A 22,707-nucleotide genomic window follows, 5' to 3' on the forward strand; every position below is an offset into this window, starting at 1 on the left:
TCGGGTTTTCAATGAATCCAATGGTGTTCATATGTTGACCCTATGGATTGTGCCCTATAATAATACCTATCATCAACAAAACGTCTTTTCTTCCAAGTTTTAGAAGAAAGTTCGAAAATTTTCTGTTCGGGCTTGTCACAATATACTTTGCAGTTTTGCTGCGTTCTAGAGCGGACCATCGTTCTTTATGTAAATTGCGTACATAATCGCTGATCCATTTCTGCAGAACTGATTTCGGTTCCCTGTGCGGGAATCGCTGATCCACAGTTGGCCAATCCATCGGCAATTTCATTCCCTTGAACCCCGCAGTGTTTTGGAATCCATATAAGTACGAGCTTATTCTGTCTTGCAACAGAATTAAGCTTCTTCTTACATTCTTGAACAATCTTTGAGATTTGCTAGAGTTTTTAGCGCAGCCTAACTGAAAAACAGTTGCCATTCCTCCCATAGCGTATTGATACCTATTACTCTAGTTTAAGTACTCTACCGGCCCCAGAACCTTTTTACATTCTTGGACCCATCGGTAAAGAAAATATCCGTCAAACCTCTTGTAGTGCACTCTAGATTACACCATTGCTCACGCAGTGGATATTTGAAATCAAATGTCTTTTCAAATGAAACTTTAGGTGTAAGGTCATCTTTAGATGCCAAGAACAGTGGATACTGCTCAGATAGTAACTTAAAAATTTCTCTGTATCCCGAGGCCATATTTACGGAGTATACACATTGTTTTTATTCCTTCCTGTTATATCTTAAGATCCAAGGGGAGTAAATTAAGCATATCATCTCCGGAGCTGGTACTCATGGCACCCGTATTGCATAAACATGCGCTTCTTTGCAGCCTGTATAGTTCCCGACGTGTGGACTTAATCATAGTCCTTCTCCACCAAACTACAGTATCATAAGTGATGATTGGTCTGACAAGTGATCTGTATATCCACCAGACCACAGCAGGTTTCTGACCCCAGGTTTTGCCAAGGCTCTACGGTATCGTTGAAAGATACTCAATGCACGATCCCCCTTCAGCGAAACATGTGTTTTCCAAGTCAGCTTCTTATCCAAGATTACTCCGAGAGAGTCTGAGAATGAGTGTCACACCTTTCACACAGGCAGACGAGCGGCAGACATGGCTAAATCGATTGCTCTTGTAATTCTCAGTATTTTGGTATACCATACATTTACATAGACGTCTACTGATATAACTGATTCTGGCAAATTTACTCATATGCACAAGCTCTTGCATTCCCTCCACCGTGAATGAAGCTGTGGTCAGTTTGCACCCAAGGATTATAGATTACCAGGTTTGGCTGATTACCCCTGTTACGTCAGCCGATTCTTTCAAATTCACAGAGAGCCGGTCAACAGTCTGATATTGGCCACGCATTCTGAATTTTTTTCATCTTGAGTTTGCAGCTGAGAGTTTGAGAAAATTTAAAAATTTGATTTGCGCATTCTGCTTGACATTAGACAGCATAAGACAGGGCAATAAAGCATTGCGTATAATCGCGTGCGCATTAGTTGCAAAAAAATATAAACGAATGGAAAATGGGAAACTTGATTGGCGACAGTAGCGAGAACTACGGTTTTCAATAAGCAGAATTGGAATATTTCTTGGGAAACTAGTTTGTAATTTTTTTTTGTTTTTTAATTTTCTATTGAATTTGTGGCTATCGATGTATGTAATTATGCCTCTTATTTTAAACAAAGTTTGTTAGAGATGACGATTTGTGTATCGAAAAACGTATCTTCATTGAAAAATCTATTCAAGCTTGTCAATCAACAGCTCTAAGGGCGATTAGCAGACATCAGCTGAGCTCTTAATCTTATAATTATATATAAGTACACATATATATACATGTACATATTCATGTATGTGTAGCTAATGCAAAGCTTTCATTGCAATTGTCAGCACCAACCACGCCAACACGAACTCAATCATTGTCACTCAGCGCCGTCGTGACGATGAGCTTGAAACGGGCAACAGTTGCAGCCAGTATTATTGTTTTCGCACCATTTTTTTTTAGTCTAGTCTGGTGGCAATCAAAATGTAGCAAAGTCTAAGTTTTGTTTATGATATTTTCCTCGCTTCTACTGGGTAAATTGCAAATTTACAATGATTTAAATGCCATTATTCCAAAATGTTATTGAGTTAAATTAGAAAATAAGCGAATAAGCCAGCGACTCAGTTTTGTAGCGAATGATCCAGCAGGCGGGCGAAATCAACTCAACGGTGCAGCATACCCGTACACCAGCTGGCGACAGTTAGTGACTTTCGCGCAACGCAGCGGGTATAATAGATATTGTACATACATACGTACACAAATATTTATGCATTCATTTGTGTGTTTGTTTGTGTATGAATGCACATACTATAGCAGTAATTTTTACAATCATATTTTTTTGTTTCTAAAAATGTACAATTTTCATTTTAATATGTGTGGTAAAATACATTTGTACATATGTATGAGTATGTATAAATATTCGTATATGAGTATGCACTTAATATACATACATATATACATATACATACATACATACATTGTGCCATGCAGCTGGGCGGTTGAATGGTCAACCGAATGTTTGACTCGTCGTCGACTGTAGCACAAAGATTTTTCTTTTGTGAACGACCGTCTGCCTGCCTGCGATGAGCACAGACATTCGCTGCTGACCTCTGGTCAGTCAGTCAGTTTAATCCGCCAAGAGTCGTTGCAGTGAAGAGTTTTACTCGTGCGCGCGTCTCGGTCTTTTATCGCAATCAGCAACCGCCAAGCAACGATTTAGTTGTGCTAAACGGGATTCGGTAGAGCCGCTGCGTTTGACCATTAAATTTAATGTCGCGGATGAAAGTGATTTCTAAGTGAAATATACTTAGCGCGTCTGCTTGATAGACATCGTTGCGGATTGCATCTACGATTCATAGTTAGATCTGTATGTACGTGTGACTTCTGTTAATTTTGTGTTGTAATTATGGTTATTTTCGCTATGCTATGTTCAAGTTTTTAAATTAAAATCAAGAAAAGAAAGCAAAATTTTGTAATAAGTGTTTGTTACATATATAAAAAACTGCGTGTATTTAGCGGGTGCTTTTCTTTCGCGGTACATAATTTGATTTTTTTAGTAAATCAAAAAAAAAAAATAACCTGCTAAGATTTTGGCTTTATTAGCTTATGCTGTTTAGTGTATATAAATACATTCGAGTAAGTAGCTATTTGGACTACGTCTTACGATAAGCATACAATTGTTTATAATCTTAAAGGCTTTAGCTCGCTAAAATGCGCCTAATCTTGGTTTCCATGTCATCTATCGTAGTTGTGAGAATTAGTCCTAAACACTCAAATCACTTGACCTAGGCGGTTAATTGACAGGTAAATTTAATATATGTATACCTTATGATCAAAAAGTACCGGGAATGTTAAATTTAAATGACGTGGTAACCGGTCCATATTTTTTTCTTATGTTGGTAGGGACTGTAAGGCACACATCTGTCACTTTTTAGCCGGCCGGAAATGTGGGCAAACAATTCTTGGATTTTGCATGATGATAACGCGCCATCGCACCGAGCTTAAATTGTGTTGTATTATTTGAGCAAACACCAAGTAGGTAAATACCATCGTGCAAGCACCGCATTCACTTGATGTGGCCCCGTGCGACTTCTTTTTGTTTTCCAAGTTGAAGTTACCACTTCGTGGAAGGAGATTCCAGTCGATTGAGGAGATCAATGAGAATGCGACGAAGGAGCTGAAGGCCAACCCTTCGCCGGCCTACCAGGGGTGCATTGAGGACGGGATTAATCGTTGGCACCTGTGTGTTGCTTCGGACGGGTTATATTTTGAAGGAGATAAAATAAATTTGCCTGAAATTTAACTTTGTTTTATTTAAACATTCCCGGTACTTTCTGGTCATAGGGTATATACATATATATATATATACTAGGTGGCGCAAAATTAATCGCCCTATCGGAAGATTTATAATATTTGCAAATGGCGTCGTACGCTACTAATTTTTGGTCTGTGATTGAGCGCGTAAAGGTCAAATGATAAAGATTTCCATTACTTGAAATCGTTTTTCTTAAACCTTTTTTTATAAAAAGCGTTTTGCGCCACCTTGTATATGTATATATGTGCTTACCCTCTTTATGGAGTGCTTGGCCGAATTTCTCCTTCTATTTGTGGTGTGTGTCTTGCTGTTTTTTTTTCACAAATGGGGAAGGATATTTGCCATTGTCTGCCGGGGTGACAGCTATTAGAAAATACCTGCCTATTTATAAGGGTGCGCTTACATAGGACTTTTGATAAGAACTGCGATAATAGCAGAAAAAATTGTAAATGAGAATTCCGCCCGATGTAGACAATGCAGAAAGTGGCGCCTTCCGAAAACCGCTACTTTGCTCTTGGCGCATTTGACAATGGAGTGACGTCAGTACGGAAAACACACAAACCTGTTTGTTCAGATTTGTTATATTCTTTGGATTGCCTACTAACTTTCGCTAATTCTTCCTCTTTTCTTTGTTCTTTTATTTTCTGTACTTATGTCAGGGCGTTTGGGAAGGCGCAATTTTGCATTCTATCAAATTTGAGTATTCACTATACGAGTATGTGTTGGAGTATATGTTGGAGTAGAGTTTGAACAAATACTAGCAACAAAAGCGATCTTCTGAACACTGAAGTCCTTGTAAGCGTGAATTGCTTCAAAAATTCAAAATTTGTACAGATTTATAAAAGATCAACAAATGTCAATCAAAATTTAAAATATGGTTAACAGAATTTTTCCGAAAATTTTAGGCAGTTTTATTGCTCATTAAATTTTAGCTTAACAATTTATACGTTTAAAATGGTCAGAAATTGTCGCAGAGTTTTTTGTAATTTTTTGGATGCGTTATATGAAAAAAATGCGAATTGTCTGTACAAAATATAGGACTGTGAATATTCTTAAAAATCGCTATACAAACGCATTTGAACTCACCTATGATATGCAATGCAAGACACAAAAAACACTTAAAAAACAATACATACTAAGTCCGTCGTAGCCGGATGGGTTGGTGCGTGACTACCCTTCGGAAGCTAATAAGTTCACCCAATAGAAAAAATATTTCTGTCGTTTAGTCCGTTGAATAAAAATGCATTAAAAGTCTGGATGGGTTATAGCAAAAGCAACAAGCAAGCTTATTTATACTTGTTCATTTTGTAGAAGCTCAATACTTTTTTTTAAATTTTATTTTCAGAAAGTTTTGAATGGAGAAAATTTGTTTTTCCTCATTCATAGAATTAACCAAAACAATCTTGCTAAATATTTAGGAACTTTGCTTCATTAAAATTCTAGGGTTGGGATTTATTTTCCACCTTTCGGCTATATTTTTAACCGAAAAGAAACGTTGACGCTTCGATTCCATGCATCAAAAATGCTTATACTTTTCTACGATACCCAAGTCCATATACAATAACGTATATGTATAATATTTATTAATATATAAGTATGTATTATAAGTATAAGCCGGTTAAACCATTAAAAATTAAAAACATTTCTTTTAATTCAATTATGGTTTAATAATAACCGGTTTATTTTGTGGAAGTAATTGTTATTATATTCTATAATTTCAATACAAATACATATTTTTTTCCTAAAATAAAATGCAATTCTGCCTAAATGATTCGAAAAAGGTTAAAGCAGTGAGTGTTTGAAGCTATACGAGTATTGTACATTTATATGTATCGACCAAACAAAGAGCGTAGCGCCAATTATATATACTTATATACTAGGGTGTCCCTAAAATTTCAAGTTCAAAATTTTTTATGCATATATTTTTAAAGTTGCGTAATTATATTGTCTAGAAAAAATATTAGTTCGATTTATAAACGATTACCTATGCCGACTTGCGATTTAAACATTTCCATACAAGTTGCATGAGACCTTTGAGATTATTAGTGCCCCATTGCTTAGTGCGTAAACATCTCCGTGGAATTACGGAGTGACAAACAAAATATTTTCCTTATCGGATTACCTAGCCATCAAATAAATGGTGCAAAATTACCATCTAATCGACGAGTTCCCTCAGTCCTATTTTAAAATATTCGTCGGGTTAACCTGCCTGTTAGTGAAAGTGCGAATCTTGTGATTAGGAGTGCATCATATATTGGAAAAAAGCAAGAATTCCAAAATGGGCATTTCCTAGTTGCGTGAAGAAACTAGTTGATTTGTATCATGTTGGGAGAGAGTTATAAAAAAAATTGTGAGAAAACTCAGATAACGTTCAAAAGGTGTGAGAAAAATTTCTAAATAATTTTCAATGAAACAGAGAGAGCCAGGTCGCCGAGATGCTTAGGTGGTGTAGACAATATACAGAAAAAAAAGAAAGATCTAGACGCCGATAACTGGAAGAAGAGGAAAGGATTGCAAGAAAAAGAGAATCACTGGTTGCTGCATCTATTTCCACCACAAATAACTTAGAAAGTGTAGAAGATTCAGACGAAGAACAGATCTTGAGTGTATTTAACCTCTGAACTCAGCTTGCCGGACGTTCCCTGCGGTGAATAAAGTTCTAAAAAGAGGTAGAAAAAATCTCATAACACCTAAACTAGCAGCAACTTTAAATTGATGCCAGTTAGGCATTAGAGACTCCTTTTACATTCTTAATGCGGTGGTAGAAGCGCTTGGCCTGAATAGCCATGATGTGCCTATTAACAAATATTTGACTTCGCGAATTCGTACTGAAACTAGAAAATCAAGGGCAGAAGCAATAAAATCTGACTTCCAAAACAATGTACCCGACGTAGTCACTGTCCATTGGAATGGAAAACTATTACCCGGGATGAATGTACGAAGTTCAAAAAAAGAACGTTTGCCAGATTTTGCTTCGTTTGACGATAGAGAACAGCTTCTTGCAATGCCAAAACTAGAGAGTTCTTCTGGAAAACATCAAGCTAAGGACATCTCAATAGTTCTCTTTGACTGGAACCTTCACGACAAAGTACAAATAATGTGCGGCGACACAACAGCTTACAATGCTGGCCGTTTCAATGGAGCTTGTGCTATTTTGGAGCAAACTTTAGGAAGAAAATTACAGCCTTTCGCCTGTCGCTTTTCATGCTTATGAATTTGTCCTAAAAGCTGTCTTTGAAACAAAGACTAAGCAAATTACTTGGATGAAAATTGGAAAAAAACTGATTCTAGTAACAATGAACCATCTCTTAATTTCATAGAACGTGTCGCCGAGACAGGCACGTGAAATTTGTTTCTTGAAGATGTTAAAACAAACCTTCGAGTGTATTTCTGCCATGAAAAAGCTCCTCATAAAAACCATTAGACATTCGGAGTCGGCTTAAAACTGTAGGTCCGTCCCTCTATTTGTGGAACAACATCAAGACGCACACTACAAATAGGATGACTAGCTCGGCCAAACACCTAACATAAGTGCACGCGCCAATTGTTATTATAATTATTATTTTTTAAAACTACAGAACGAAAAAGGTATAGGACCCATACATTTAAAATAAACAAATATAATCGCACTTCCAATGGTGTTAACGCTATAAAATTGTCTTGCATTTTTTAGAAACCAATTGAGAAATTATTGCTGATACTTTTTCGATTGAGTTAAGGTCAAGGCTGTAACCTGGTCTTTGAAACTAATGGCCGTCCAAAGCATCACAGAACCCCCTCCGAAATTACTTGCCATGCTCTCCTGCTTTTACTTCCGTTTATTATGCCAATTTGGGAATAATCTGTCCAGATTAATTTTTTTCATAGGAAAAAATCACTCTTTTCCATTCCACTTCCCCTAAAATTAATACTTTCTGCAAATGCCAATCTGGCCTGTTTGTGTCGTGTGGTTAACTTAGGTTTAGGTACTCGTTTACCTATTCTATACTAGAATCCGCTTGCAAAATTTTGTTGCACATGAGGTAGTAACTTCCAAATTGAGGGTGCGTTTAACTTCAGTGGGGCTATTTAATTAATAGTTAATTGTTTGAGGTCCTGAACATCTCTAACGTTAAGTTTTGGTTTTCTATTACTTCTCTTGGCACATCCGTGCTTTTCTGTCAAAGGGAAGTAATGTAAAACCCCAGTTTTGCTTCTTTTTAATTTTGAAGCTATCTATTGTATTACCTCTCTCTCACTACAAAATTTGTCTCTTTTCATATTCAGACAAAGTTCTTCCGCGTGGCATATCTTTTTTCTAAGCCAAAACAGTTATTATTTTGTTTTATTTATTTTATTTTAAATCAAAACAACCACATAAATATGAAAACTAGATAAAGTGATATTAATATATCAATTTTAAGATAACAACTTAAAGCGCGTTCACATATGCAGTAATTAGCAATAAATTCACAAAATTAATCTACCATTTTACAGATGGTAGATTACCTGCAAAATTGACAATCAGCTGACGATACTGTTTTGAAAGGTTTTTCCTCATGTAAATTGGTTTGGTGGAATATTTTGTAGTTTTTGGTTCTCAAATTTTCAAGCAGTCGTTCTTAAAGCAAAAGTCCTCAAAGCCCTCTTCATAGCGAGAACACGAATTCAATTTCTGATAAAAATGTTACAGGCGCTATGCTGAGAGATTCAGCAATTCGATTTACACAGTTTCTTATGAACCCTCGCCTTTGCAAATCAACGACCACATGCAGCGAAAAGGCTTTTAATTACCAACTCTTCAGGTCTGGGAGAGTAGTAGAGAACGCTTTCGATCACTCGAAAGCAAGGTTTAGAAAAATTGATAAGCCAAACAAATTTCTTATTCGCAAATCAACGAGAGCAACCAGAATCGGCGTACTATAAGTACTCAAGGCCACTTCAGCACAGAACACATAAGCACACATCAACTGCTTCATTTTTAATTTTTTTTTAAATTTAATATTTTACCTATATTCTTTTTAAATAAATTTTTTTATTATTCAACTAATTGAACCTAATAAAGTACTAACCAGAAATACATGGAAGCTTTTCGTTCGGCTAGTTTCAAATTAAAATTTTTAATTCAATTTATCTGCAAACTTAAAATAAATATGTATAATAAATTTATCACATGTACATATTTCTTAATTTTTCTAAATTAAAAGATTTATATCCGCCAAGGATATAGTGTCCTGAACTACTTCCATGCAGATGGGGTAACGCCTGAAGGCCCAACAACCTTCTTCTTATCCCTGCAAAATTAGAACAGCTGCTCTTGACACAATACCAAATGAAATTCCACTGCTTCTCTGTAAAAGTGCGTTCGCTTTTTTCTGTAAAATGAATGCACAATAATTTTTAATAAAAACTTAACTAGAATTCTGTCTACAAACCTGTTTTCTTTGCCGGCGCCCATTTGATTTAGTCTTTACTTTGAGAAAAGCGTCACATTCGTAAAAATAATTGTCGATAACACTGGGTTGTATCGAAAAAAGTATGGTTATAATCTGGGATTATTTTATAATCTCAGATTTAGGGAGAGACATTTTGTATGAGCAATCTCGTTTTTTAATTCCGGACTGGAAGTTAAGCACGAAATGTAGATAATTTACGTACACCTTTTTTGTGCGTTTGGCCGAGCTCCTCCTTCTAGATATTTGTGGTGTGTTCCACAAACGGAGGGACCTACAGTTTCAAGCCGACTCCGAACGGCAGATATTTTTATGAGGAGCTTTTTCATGGCAGAAATACACTCGGAGGTTTGCCATTGCCTGCCGAGGGGCGACCGCTATTAGAAAAATGTTTTTCTTAATTTTGGCGTTCCACCGAGTTTCGAACCTATGTTCTCTCTGTGAATTCTAAATGGTAGCCCCGCACCAACCCATTCGGCTACGGCGCACAGTGATTCAGGTATATGGGCTAATCGGACAAAAATCACTACTCCTGTATTACTTTACCGATTTTAATTTAATAAAAGCAGTTGTGTAGCTCATGTATAGAGTTACAACTGTAGCATGAAAAAAAAGTTCTGGGCTAAGTTAGGAGGTAGGAAGTATAAACGAAAAATTTTAGAATATTAAACATTCAACTTTTAATAATATTAACTTATGTAAAACAATAATTTTTGCTATACATTTCAAAAAATCAAAATTATGTTTCCTCTTTATATTTATAATATTTTTAACGCCTTCACCAACTTTATATAATAAACTTTAAATAATACAAAAAAAAAATATTTTTCAGTAGTACAAAAAAATATACTTAACATAGGAAAGGAAGAAAAAGAAAATTATTTAGTTAGTCACTGTCTGAAATATTTTCTAAATCAAATTGATTTACATTTTCCTCTAAAATATAGGTTTCAATATCCGAAAAATTAAAAGAATGCGAAGTGGTAGTCTTTCTCAGAGAAGATATAAAGGGGTCTGATGTTACTAGTAAATATGTCATAATATCTTTATTAGTGTTTATTCTAGAATTTTTTCGTGTATGATAAAGACGACTATTTCGTACCTCCTTATGCCTAGCTTCAAGTGCGTCTTCTGCCAGTTGCCCTACTGGTAAATCAAAATGTTTAATGATCTCTTCGCCATGAACCAATAATTTATGGACACTGGAAGGCATATAAAACCAGTCATATAATTCAATGTAAAGCTCTCTGGTATTATTTAAAAGTTCTCGAAAATTGTCGATGTTAATTTGCTTTCCAGAAGACACAACACGTAATATTTGAGAAAATTTAAAAATCGAATTCTCATCAATGCCCGTTATTTCAGAGCTTATTTTGGGATTTTGAAAAAAGTCGTCTTGAATTTTTTTCTTTTGAATATCAAATAACGCTTTTTCTTCTGTGCCTTTTTACTTGCCAGCTTCTAAAAGGAAGCCTATAAGCAACATGTAATAAACATTCGAAGCTACGGATCCAAGAGATGGCATCCCAAAATTAAAATTTTCGATTTTAACTGGTTGTTTAAGAACTTCTTTTGTATTAATTTGTTTTGGTGTAGCTCCACAAATGAAGCAAGTTTGAGTAGAATTAGTCTCTGATAAGGTATTAATGCAACTTCCATCAAGCATTGTAAAGTGAAATTTAAAATTTAGAGTGAAATTTTTGTTTTGAAAATTTATAAATATAGGCTTAAATCGTTTATTTCTTGCTGCAGTCTCAAGCCTTCTGATTTAACTAAATCGGAATTTTAAATATAAAATAAACTTAAGGTGATTTTATTTGAGCAATATAATGAAGATTTTATTTCCATTTTAGTTTTTCTAAAATATTGCTTTTAATTTTTTGATTTTTGTCTATTGTTTAAATCACTGTGCGGCGGCCGCCGTACTTGTGAACTTTTAAATTAAAAGCAAATGTTTTAAGTCTTGCAATTATTTCGTTTTGCATAGAACAAGAATAAAATACTAGCAATACTTGTGGATTAATTTTCGTTATGGGGTACCGTTTTAGGACATTTTCCTATTATTATTTGAGTGGTTATCGTCATAACCATGTTGGCCTTATAACATTTCCGTACTGTGTACATAACTCTTGATTTGTGCTATATTTCTTATGCATTAACATCTTACAGCTTTCTCTCTTAAAAGCTATAAAAAACTAATCGGTTATTTACAGAATTTGATACGCACCCGAAGCAAATTATGTACGCACTCAAAAAGTTTAAAATATAAATAAATTTAAATAAAATAAATATGAACAAAGCAGAAGGTAGTTAATTTATTAGATTAGAACTGATTACTGAGCACGCAGCTATTTCGCATTTGTAAGCTCGACGATGTGATGGTGTAATGGTGCGTGCGCATGCATTACTCAGTTAAATGAATTCGTAGTTGAACAATTTTTGTTAGCTCCCGTAGAACCAGCAGTCACGTATGCACACGAATTTTATCAACGCCTGCATAAAAATTTATGTAAGATAAACAATAATAATTGTTTAATTACCTATATGCACTGCAGTTACCTTAGAATTTTTCTGGTTACCCGAAACGTGTATGCGAATATTACAAGAAGACTGGTAGTGTCATGGACGAACTCGTAGCAGTGTCTAGCTGACTTGGCAACACCTCAACCTCATTCGAGTCACACACATTTTGTAATAAAATAGAAAAATGTACAAATTTAAAATTTGCTGCCATAGCTTCAATGCAGACCCCTGCTTGTGCTGAGCGGAAGCTATTTTATTTATTGTTATTTAAATATTTAGGGCGAATGCAAATATTATTTAAATTTATTTACTGTCAACGTCGTTCTAGTCTCTTTTTTGGGGTGCCACATCTGTAAACACATCCTACTGTGTAGTAATAGTGGCTTTGAGCTTTTAATTTTGCACTTAAATTTGCATTATTGCTGGATATTACTCGCATTTGCGCGATTATGATTTGTTTCAGTTTCATGAATTAGTTTTAACTGGCCTTATTTTCATTTAGTCTGCTTACGTACAGAAATATATGTATGTAGTTACAGTTTTTCTTGTGGACTGCAAGAGTTATGCAATAATTTATTAAAACAACACCAAAAATAAGCGATGGAGGGTAAATATCACTCGTTTGCTGGAAAAATATCATTACCTAAAAAATCAAATATTCGAGAGAATTTACTTCAAAGTATTAAATTTATTAATATTGTTTTCTTCTCTAAAAGAAGTGTTTTCTTCATTATGCCATCGCTCATTGAACATTTCATAATAGAATATAATAAGAAAAATCCAACATATCCACAAACTATATATTAAATATAATAAAAAGCCCAAAACTAATCACTCAATTTGGTTCTTGAGTAATTTTTTTACTAAATATAAAAAATTAATTTGGTGTGATGGAAATCTTTATTGTGACCTTAATGCGCTCTATTGTTTGTTTGTTTGTATATTGAAGCTGTATAGTTCACAAGGGTTAAATATGATTGACGTACAATGCCATTTGAAAAATTACAAAGGTGATTAATTTTGCGCCACTCTGTTTATAATTAATATTGCACTGCGATTTATTTCCATTCGTTTGGAGCAATTCTAGATTTTGTACAAATCAGCTGAACAACGCTCGCCCTCACTTTTTGTATTTGGTAAAAAATGCCAAATATTCAGATGCGAGCACAAAAGTTTTAGAAAAGAAAGCGAAAATTGGAAAGCTCTGACGCAGCGCGGAATAAATGCGACCCTATTGCTAAAAAAAAAACACGATAAGCCTCCCTGAGTAAATGTAGAGACAAGTTTTGATCAGAAGAGATAAAAAACGGCTCAGAAAAACACTGCGCACATTTGATCGCGTTTTTTATTTTTTTCTTGATTTTTTATAATTCATATAAAAACATTTAATTTAATTCTTTGTTAAAAAAAAGTTAACCAAAAATTCTCTTCTTCTGAATTGGCGCGATAACCGCTTACGCGATTTTGGCCGAGTTTAACAAAGCGCGCCAGTCGTTCCTTTTTCGTGCTAACCGGCGCCAATTGGGCACACCAAGTGAAGCCAAGTCCTTCTCCACTTGATCTTTCCAACGCAGAGGAGGCCTTCCTCTTCCTCTGCTACCACCAGCTGGTACCGCATCCAATACTTTCAAAGCCGGAGCGTTTGTATCCATTCGGACGCCATGACCCAGCCAACGTAGCCGCTGGATCTTTATTCGCTGTGCTATGTATATGTCGTCGTAAAGCTCATTCAGCTCATCGTTCCATCGCCTGCGATATTCGCCGTTGCCAGCGTGCAAAGGTCCAAAAATCTTACGCAGAATCTTTCTCTCAAACACTCCAAGCGTCGCTTCATCGGATGTTGTCATCGACCAAGTTTCTTTGTCATACGTTAGGACGGCCAAAAATTATTATCTTAACATCCTCCATTCAATTATAGTACTTATTGGCACAAAAACAAAATAGGTGGGCATTCATGACACCAGCTCAAATTTAAAGGAGTATAAAACTGCATGGTTGAAAATTCTGATTAAAAAGTGTGAAGTTTTTGTGAATTGTTTTAAATTTGCACAAAGTTTAAAATTTTTTAAAAGGGTTTGGTGAGAGAATGAGTTATGTTTTCATAAAAAAATAATTAAAATTAAATAAAAAAGTAATAAAGTGTCCCAACTTATTAGTGAGTCCTAGAGCTATATTTAATCAAGACAGTATGGTTTGCTAATAAGCTCGAAAAAAGTAAATAGTTCACGTTGTACAAATAAAAAATAACACTTCAGTTTGAACTTTTACAAAAATCATTGGCTTAAAAGAATTCTTGTAAAAAAAGTCCTTAAAATTGTCGCTACTTCATGATTTTATGACAAAAAATAAAAACCTATAGGTATATTGAGCTGATATTCCCATACACAGGTGGGGGGATCTTAAAATTATACCGTTTTTTATATATTTTCTTTCTGGTAACAGCATGAAAACACTGCTGACTATTCTGGGCTGTGTTTTTATACCGGGGGTCGTTCCAGTAACGTAGAACCGATTATCAGGGAAACAGGTTCTCCTCGGTAGCTAAAGCCCCTTTAGTGCATGTAGTAGTAGTACAAAAGGCGAGGATGATATCTCAGTTTTTTCATATATTTAGTACAATATGTTGCTACATAGCAACGAAACACTACTACATCACCTTAAACGCATAGTAGAGCTAAGCTAGTGGATCTAGAATTAGTATCGAAAGAAAAAATGAGTAAAATACAAGGCTAATACGCAGAGAATCAACCCTCCTCAACAATTCTCCTTATCCGATTTGTGGTATGTGGCTTGATGCATTTCCAAAAATAGAGGGGCCTACAGTTTTATCCCGCCCCCAAACACAAATTGAAATACACTCGAAGGTAAGACATTGCCTGCCGAGAGACTACGGTAAGTAGAAATCTTTTTCTATTGCTTGGAGTTTCATACCGGGAATATCGAACTCAAGCAACCCATTTGGTATGGTGGCCATTTACTTTTGAAAAAAAGCACAGGCTTCGACTGGCTGGGCTTATGCAAGTCGAGACTACTCCAAAATTTGGAGGAAATGCAGCTGTTAAAGGTCTTCGAAGATTGTTTACAGATATTCTGTAGAGTTTTTTAGTTGAAACCGTACGGTATTTACAGATTAAGCATCATACATACTAGTACTTGAAGATAATTATCCAATGCACCCACTAAGGATAGCCTACCGGTGGCTTTAATTAATGAAATTGTAATAAAAAAACTGGCTTGCACAATTTCCAGACCACAACCGCATCGATCACTTATGGCTTATATTGAAACTCTGTCACTCCACGAGCTGCGGGTGTAAGGGCTGCTAACAGGGACAAAAACAAAAACATCTCAAGAAAGAAATGTTCCTATTGAATAGAAGGGATCAGATTGTTTTTCGGGAAATATGGTATGGGAGATATACCACTTACCAAGTATCTGTAATACAATTTTGATAAATAATTTTTTTTACTCCAGTGTGGGTAAGATTTCACTAAAAATGTACTTGAATTCCCAGAATAAAATGCCTTTACCTTAATATCAGGTCAGTCCATAAGTTCGTGCGTTTTTTAAAGGTGGTTTAAAATTAATAAAAAAGATGTTTAAAGTATTTATTAATCAATAATATATTTTCCTTCATTATTTACAATGTCTTCCCAACGTATAGGCAAATTGTTAATTCCCTGCTCAAAAAATTGTTTGTCCTTGGAGCCAAATACGCTTCGATATCCCTTTTTATAGCTTCTTTTGAGGAGTAGTTCTTGTTACTCATATGGGATTGAAGTCCACGGAAAAGGTGATAATCACAAGGTGCAATATCCGGAGAGTATGGTGGATGCGGCATTAGCTCCCATCCGAGCTCGTTCAGCTTGCCTAATGTTGCCTTGCGGTATGAGGTTTTGCGTTGTCGTGGTGAAACAAAACTTTGCGTCTATTCACTAAAGACGATCGATTTTTGTTAAGTGCCTCATTCAGGTTGGATAGCAGATGGGAGTAATAATCAGCAGTTATTGACTGGTTTGGTTCCAGAATTTCATAATAAACAATACTGACCATATTCCACCAAATAGACAGGAGAATCTTCTTGGGGTGAAGGCCATCTCTAGGGGTCGGTTCTGGTGTTTCTTTTTTATCTAACCATTGGCATTGACGAAAAGTCTATGCGGAACTCATTTTCCCAGCTTTGAAACCTTTCCCAACTGAACCAGGTGCCTGTGAACTGTTCCCTGCGATGAATTTAACCTCTGAGCTATCATATCGACTGCCAAATTTGGCTCAGCTTCCACGAGTTCGAGCAAGGTGTCGGAGTTAAAGACTTCGGGACGACTAGCGCGCAGCGTCGCAGTTACCACTTCGGAATTTTCAAAACCACTTTTGTGCAGTCCTTACACTCACGGTATCTTCTCCGTAAACAGTGTTTATTTCTGCAGCAGAAGTTGTTGCATTTTTACCACTTTTATAAAAAACTAGCAAACCCGGCCCCCTTCGCTGGGCACACTAAAATAGAATAGATATGGTTTAGAACAGAAAATATATGGTTTTCATATTATTTATTTCTTTATTCTTTATTCAAGCGCCTTGTTTTTGAGTAAATATAAAATATAAATTGAAAATCAGGAAAAAGGAAGATTGTTTTTAAATTTCAAATCAACGCATATGAATAAACAATCGTCTTTTTTCCTGATCGTCCATGAATTTTTCGTTTCAATTTATATGTTTTATTAAGCATTGGAGCTTTTTTAACCATTATCCATTTATATTTTTCAAAAAAAAAAAAAACGAAAAAAATTGTTTTTACCATGAACACATAATTTCATTCGGATTTCACATTAAATTCTCAAATTTCGTAAGAAATTATTCACTGTTCCAAAATCCACTCCAAAAAAAATCACAAACAATTTTTACATGTTGCACTTACGTTTTTTCCTTATGGCATCCAAATCAGAAAGAAATATTGACACATTGTAACTCACACTGTCAATTTGACAGTTCAGTTCCGCTCCGAGCGTTAAAAAAGTAAGCAACATTATGGCTGGCTGAAAAGAACGCTGTACCCGTTGCCACTGCTCCGAATTACAACCAAACTTTACGAAACCCATTTTCAATACTTACTTAACAATGTGTGTAAGTTTGGTTTAATTCGGTGCAGAGACACGGCGGGTCCACGTTTTGGCATATATTTCGAGACCCTAGTCATCAATAGGTATCCAAACTATACGGAAACCATCTTCAATACCTCCTTAACAATGTGTGTAAGTTTGGTTTAATTCGGTGCAAAGACACGGCGGGTCCACGTTTTGGCATATATTTCCAGACCCTAGTCATCAATAGCTATGAAAATTACCCCGTATTAAAGCACTTATCAACAGCTTTCATTTGATACCCATATTGTACATACACAACCAAAGGTTACCCGGGTCCACGTTTTGACCTATATCTCGAGACCCCAGTCACGGAGCGGCATGAAAAATACTCTGTACTAAAGCATTCACCAACAGCTTCAATTTGATATCCATATTGTACAAACACATTCTAGGGTCCACGTTTTGGTCTCTATCTCGAGACCCTAGTCACGGAGCGGATGGAAATACTCTGAACTAAAGCATTCACTAACAGCTTCCATTTGATACCCATATTGTACATACACATCCGAAGGTTACCCGGGTCCACGTTTTGACCTATATCTCGAGCCCTATCCACCAATAGGTATCCAAACTATACGGAAACCATCTTCAATACCTCCTTAACAATGTGTGTAAGTTTGGTTTAATTCGGTGCAAAGACACGGCGGGTCCACGTTTTGGCATATATTTCCAGACCCTAGTCATCAATAGCTATGAAAATTACCCCGTATTAAAGCACTTATCAACAGCTTTCATTTGATACCCATATTGTACATACACAACCAAAGGTTACCCGGGTCCACGTTTTGACCTATATCTCGAGACCCCAGTCACGGAGCGGCATGAAAAATACTCTGTACTAAAGCATTCACCAACAGCTTCAATTTGATATCCATATTGTACAAACACATTCTAGGGTCCACGTTTTGGTCTCTATCTCGAGACCCTAGTCACGGAGCGGATGGAAATACTCTGAACTAAAGCATTCACCAACAGCTTCCATTTGATACCCATATTGTACATACACATCCGAAGGTTACCCGGGTCGACGTTTTGACCTATATCTCGAGCCCTATCCACCAATAGATATCCAAACTATACGAAAACCATCTTCAATACCTTCTTAACAATGTGTGTAAGTTTGGTTTAATTCGGTGTAAAGACACGGCGGGTCCACGTTTTGGCATATATTTCCAGACCCTAGTCATCAATAGGTATGGAAATTACCCCGTATTAAAGCACTTATCAACAGCTTTCATTTGATACCCATATTGTACATACACAACCAAAGGTTACCCGGGTCCACGTTTTGACCTATATCTCGAGACCCCAGTCACGGAGCGGCATGAAAAATACTCTGTACTAAAGCATTCACCAACAGCTTCAATTTGATACCCATATTGTACATACACATCCAAAGGTTACCCGGGTCCACGTTTTGACCTATATCTCGAGCCCTATCCACCAATAGGAATCCAAACTATACGGAAACCATCTTAAATACCTTCTTAACAATGTGTGTAAGTTTGGTTTAAGTCGGGGCAGACACGCCCGGTTAGCGAACACACACAAAAAGTTGATTTTATTTTATATATAAGATTTTTTTCAGTTTGTGCCCTAAAAATCCAAATATCTTACGGAACCCTATTTTTTTCCAAAATAAAATGTAATCCATGTTACTCGTGGATAATGTAGTTTTCGAATGGTGAAAGAATTTTTAAAATCGGTCCAGTAGTTTTTGAGCCTATTCGTTACAAACAAACAAACAAAGTTTTCCTCTTTATAATATTAGTATAGAAAAAGACAAAATATGCCTCTTATACGCGTTCGAAGATTCCATTTTATTTTTTAACAACGTGTGCTTCTATCCGCGATTAAAATCACTTGTTGAAGGCAAAATACCTACAGAAAATATAAATAGTTCCGTTATATTCCGCGAATAATTTTTTGTATGCAAAAATCGTACAAAAGTGAAATTATGGGTAAAATACGCACGAACTTATGGACTGACGTGATACTTGCCACTCAAAGTGGATCGTGTTTTTTATTATCGTTGCTTTTCTACTACTTATATACGCATAGTTAAGGAAACCTTCATAAAAAGTTCAAGTATTTTGGAATTATTCACTAATTGATAAATTTGTACTGATGTTTTGTGCCACTGTATGAATCAGCTGCGATGGTTATAGTGCGGATTTTCTATTCCATGTAAATACAATCTCTTCGCAAATGACACGGTGTGACAAAAAAAAAAATTAAATATACTTTTATGGAGACCTAGCACGATTTGTGGCTATAGAAAAACTAAAAAAAATGGTATAGGAGAAATTTCCAATACACCTCCAAAATCTCATTTTATGGCCATAAAACCGTTTTTCAGTAGGTTGATGTGAACAATCCCTCCTAACTTCGCCAATTTCCATCCGATTTCGAATTTGTTTTTTTAGTTCGAAAGAACAAAAACAAGCCTTTTTGACAGTGTGTTGACATTTTTTCTGAAATGACAACTGACGAGACTGTAGACGGAAGTATTCGGAATTTTTTTATTTTTTCTCAATTTTTTCAACTTTGACATCATTTTTGCGATATTATCCGATATTGAGGATGTTTTGTAGTAGACTACTGTTATAGTGAATTTAATTCTGCGTCGAATGAGCTATATTTGACTGTAATTGAATTAAAATTCATAGAGTTGTGCGAGTTGTGCGAGTTTTAAGATTTTATTTTTTTTACTAATTTTATAGCAAGTGTCAGTATAAACACATCATCAGTACGAAACAGTACAGGTTTAAAATTTTAAAAGATGTCGGGAAAAACTAATCTTCATTTCAAAAATGTTTGCTACACCTGCTCCGTTTATAAGAGTCATCACAATTTTAGGGATCCTTGTCGGGCCTCAGATTCGAAAACTCATGCGAGATGAGAAATTTACGAGTAAGCTCAGTGCAGTGGAAAGACGGGCATGGGAAAGTTTTAAATCATTGTGTAAAAAGTTCCTTGGAAATAAAAAGAGCTCTGATTATGTTGAAGTCCTCAAAGAGTTTTTGAGTGCGTACGAAAAAATGGAATGCAATATGTCCATCAAGATACACTTTCTGCACTCACATTTGAATTTTTTCCCGGAAAACCTGGGCCAGATGAGCGATGAACAGGGTGAAAGATTTCACCAGGAGATAGGAGTCATCGAAAAACGTTTTCAAGGGAAGAACTCCATCAACATGCTTGCTGATTACTGCTGGTCCTTGAAACGTAAAACAAGTGATGACTCTTATAAACGGAGCAGGTGTAGCAAACATTTTTGAAATGAAGATTAGTTTTTCCCGACATCTTTTAAAATTTTAAACCTGTACTGTTTCGTACTGATGATGTGTTTATACTGACACTTGCTATAAAATTAGTAAAAAAAATAAAATCTTAAAACTCGCACAACTCGCACAACTCTATGAATTTTAATTCAATTACAGTCAAATATAGCTCATTCGACGCAGAATTAAATTCACTATAACAGTAGTCTACTACAAAACATCCTCAATATCGGATAATATCGCAAAAATGATGTCAAAGTTGAAAAAATTGAGAAAAAATAAAAAAATTCCGAATACTTCCGTCTACAGTCTCGTCAGTTGTCATTTCAGAAAAAATGTCAACACACTGTCAAAAAGGCTTGTTTTTGTTCTTTCGAACTAAAAAAACAAATTCGAAATCGGATGGAAATTGGCGAAGTTAGGAGTTATTCTTCACATGAACCTACTGAAAAACGGTTTTATGGCCATAAAATGAGATTTTGGGGGTGTATTGGAAATTTCTCCTATACCATGTTTCTTAGTTTTACTATACCTACAAGTTGTACTAGGTCTCTATAAAAGTATAATTTCACTGTCGCACAGTGTGATTTTCATCAATTAAATTAAATAAACATTATATATTGAAATTATGAAAATTATTAAAACAACTATAAATTTTAAATAAAAATAATAAATAGCTTTTAACATACCTCTGGTTTTTCTTAACTAACACAGTATTACATAGTTGGTATTGAAAAACTATTATAGTTAGTATTTGTAAATGATCATGCTTTTATCCTATAACCCATTTGGCTGCCTTAAACTTTTGTATAAGATTATTTTGTATATCTTAAAAACTTATTGATGACTAATATTTAATTTATGCTCTATTTTCAATTTATTGCAGTAATAAAAATATCTATAAGTAAACATCAAAATGGGCAATGCAGGATACACATGCATCCGAAGGACGTTCTGTTGGCTTAATATAATTTTATGGGTATGTTTAATTTAACACAAATATTTTTTCTTATTTTATATATAAAATCCATATTTTTGTATGCAATATAGGTAGTCTGAACAATGTATGTACATATGTAATCTAGTCTGTAAGGTTTTTATATCATAGATTTGATCTATAGGAGCTTTGCCCTGCAGCAAAGTGTGACGACGATTGAATTCGCAAAACCAGCGAAACACGATGGTACGAAATAAGCGAGTCGAGCGGCAAACTATGTCGAAAGTTAGAGAAAATTATCTTACAAAAATATTCAATTCCTTTTTTGACCCAGATGAATTTTACCTCCAAGTTGCTTTAAACATCATAAAATAAGACGTAAAATAAATATGACAAAACGTTCTGAGCACTATTACCATTAAAAATCTCACACTTTACGATACCAATGTTAGATGTAACCTATTCACACTGCTGTAGCTTTATCTCAAAACCATATCTCAAAATGTACAAAACCTATGTATTCATGACGCCTATTTCTTGAAAGGAAATGAGTTGTGAATAACAGAAAATAAAATTCCCATTAACCTTTCCTCCAGATAGTAAAGAATTAAAGAAAAAAGATAGCCATTATGTATTCCAAATGTAATAGCATCCAATTTTTTTTATTTTTTTTTTTTTGTTTTTTGTTTTTTGATTGAAACGTTATAAATATAATATTTAAATACATTTCATTCTATTACACCTAGTTTACAACTATCAAGTAATATTATTTTATTAAATTCAACAGTATTTACAGGAAATACGTATATAACTGGAAGACAGCTGACAGAAATTTATATATATTTGTCAGTCATCAAAATTTCTGGAACAAGATCATTTGGTTTTTTTCGTTTAAGTCTCCGGCATTGGTCACCTAAATTGGCAAGTCGCCGAGCCTCCGGGTTAGTATGTTTTTGGAGCCTTTCGGCATGAGCTACAGCGTAATGTTTAAGAACTTCTGATACTAATGACATCTTTAGGTCACGATGTAAATCAGTGTTCCTCACATACCATGGTGCATTTACTGCGTTCTTTAGGAACTTGTTTTGAAATCGTTGTATTTTTTCGATATGAGTTTGTTTGGCAGAGCCTCATAGCTGTATACCATAAGTCCACACAGGTTTAAATACTTTTTTATAAATTAAAAGTTTATTTTGTATGGAAAGAGGAGACCTCCTTCCAGTAAGCCAGTTTAATTTTTGCATTTTGAGGTTTAATTCCACGTGTTTTATTTTAACGTGCTCTTTCCAGCACAGTTTGGCATCAAGCGTCATCCCTAAGTATAAGAGTATCCAATGAGAGGAAATGCTGACAAAGCAAATTTTCACGACTTCTAAGTTCATATTGAACAGAAAATTGGCGATTCAACTCTTGTGAAAGCAACACATTGACAAATTAGGTTAATAATTTTATTTTAGTAAAATTCTGATAGGTAGTTTTAAAGTAAATATAGGGTAGCTGTTCAGCAAGTGGAA

The 22,707-nt window shown here is 35.1% G+C and overlaps 1 protein-coding gene across 5 annotated transcripts in view; it reads left to right on the forward strand.

Annotated features, from left to right (window-relative positions):
• Positions 1–22,707, forward strand: part of LOC129239271 (tetraspanin-9) — a 42,311-nt gene that overhangs the window by 12,541 nt on the left and 7,063 nt on the right. For 2 of the 5 annotated variants that reach the window (XM_054874647.1, XM_054874653.1), the window contains exon 2: positions 21,143–21,235. In XM_054874647.1, the coding sequence (XP_054730622.1) occupies positions 21,173–21,235 (63 nt within the window). In that variant the 5' untranslated portion in view covers positions 21,143–21,172. Of the gene's footprint in view, positions 1–2,701; positions 2,933–3,128; positions 3,198–21,142; positions 21,236–22,707 lie in introns of those variants that run through there. The other 3 variants (XM_054874651.1, XM_054874652.1, XM_054874648.1) reach the window with 3 other exon arrangements.

The sequence above is a fragment of the Anastrepha obliqua genome, chromosome 2 (assembly GCF_027943255.1).
Source record: "Anastrepha obliqua isolate idAnaObli1 chromosome 2, idAnaObli1_1.0, whole genome shotgun sequence".
In the NCBI taxonomy this organism is placed as follows: Eukaryota; Metazoa; Arthropoda; class Insecta; order Diptera; family Tephritidae; genus Anastrepha; species Anastrepha obliqua.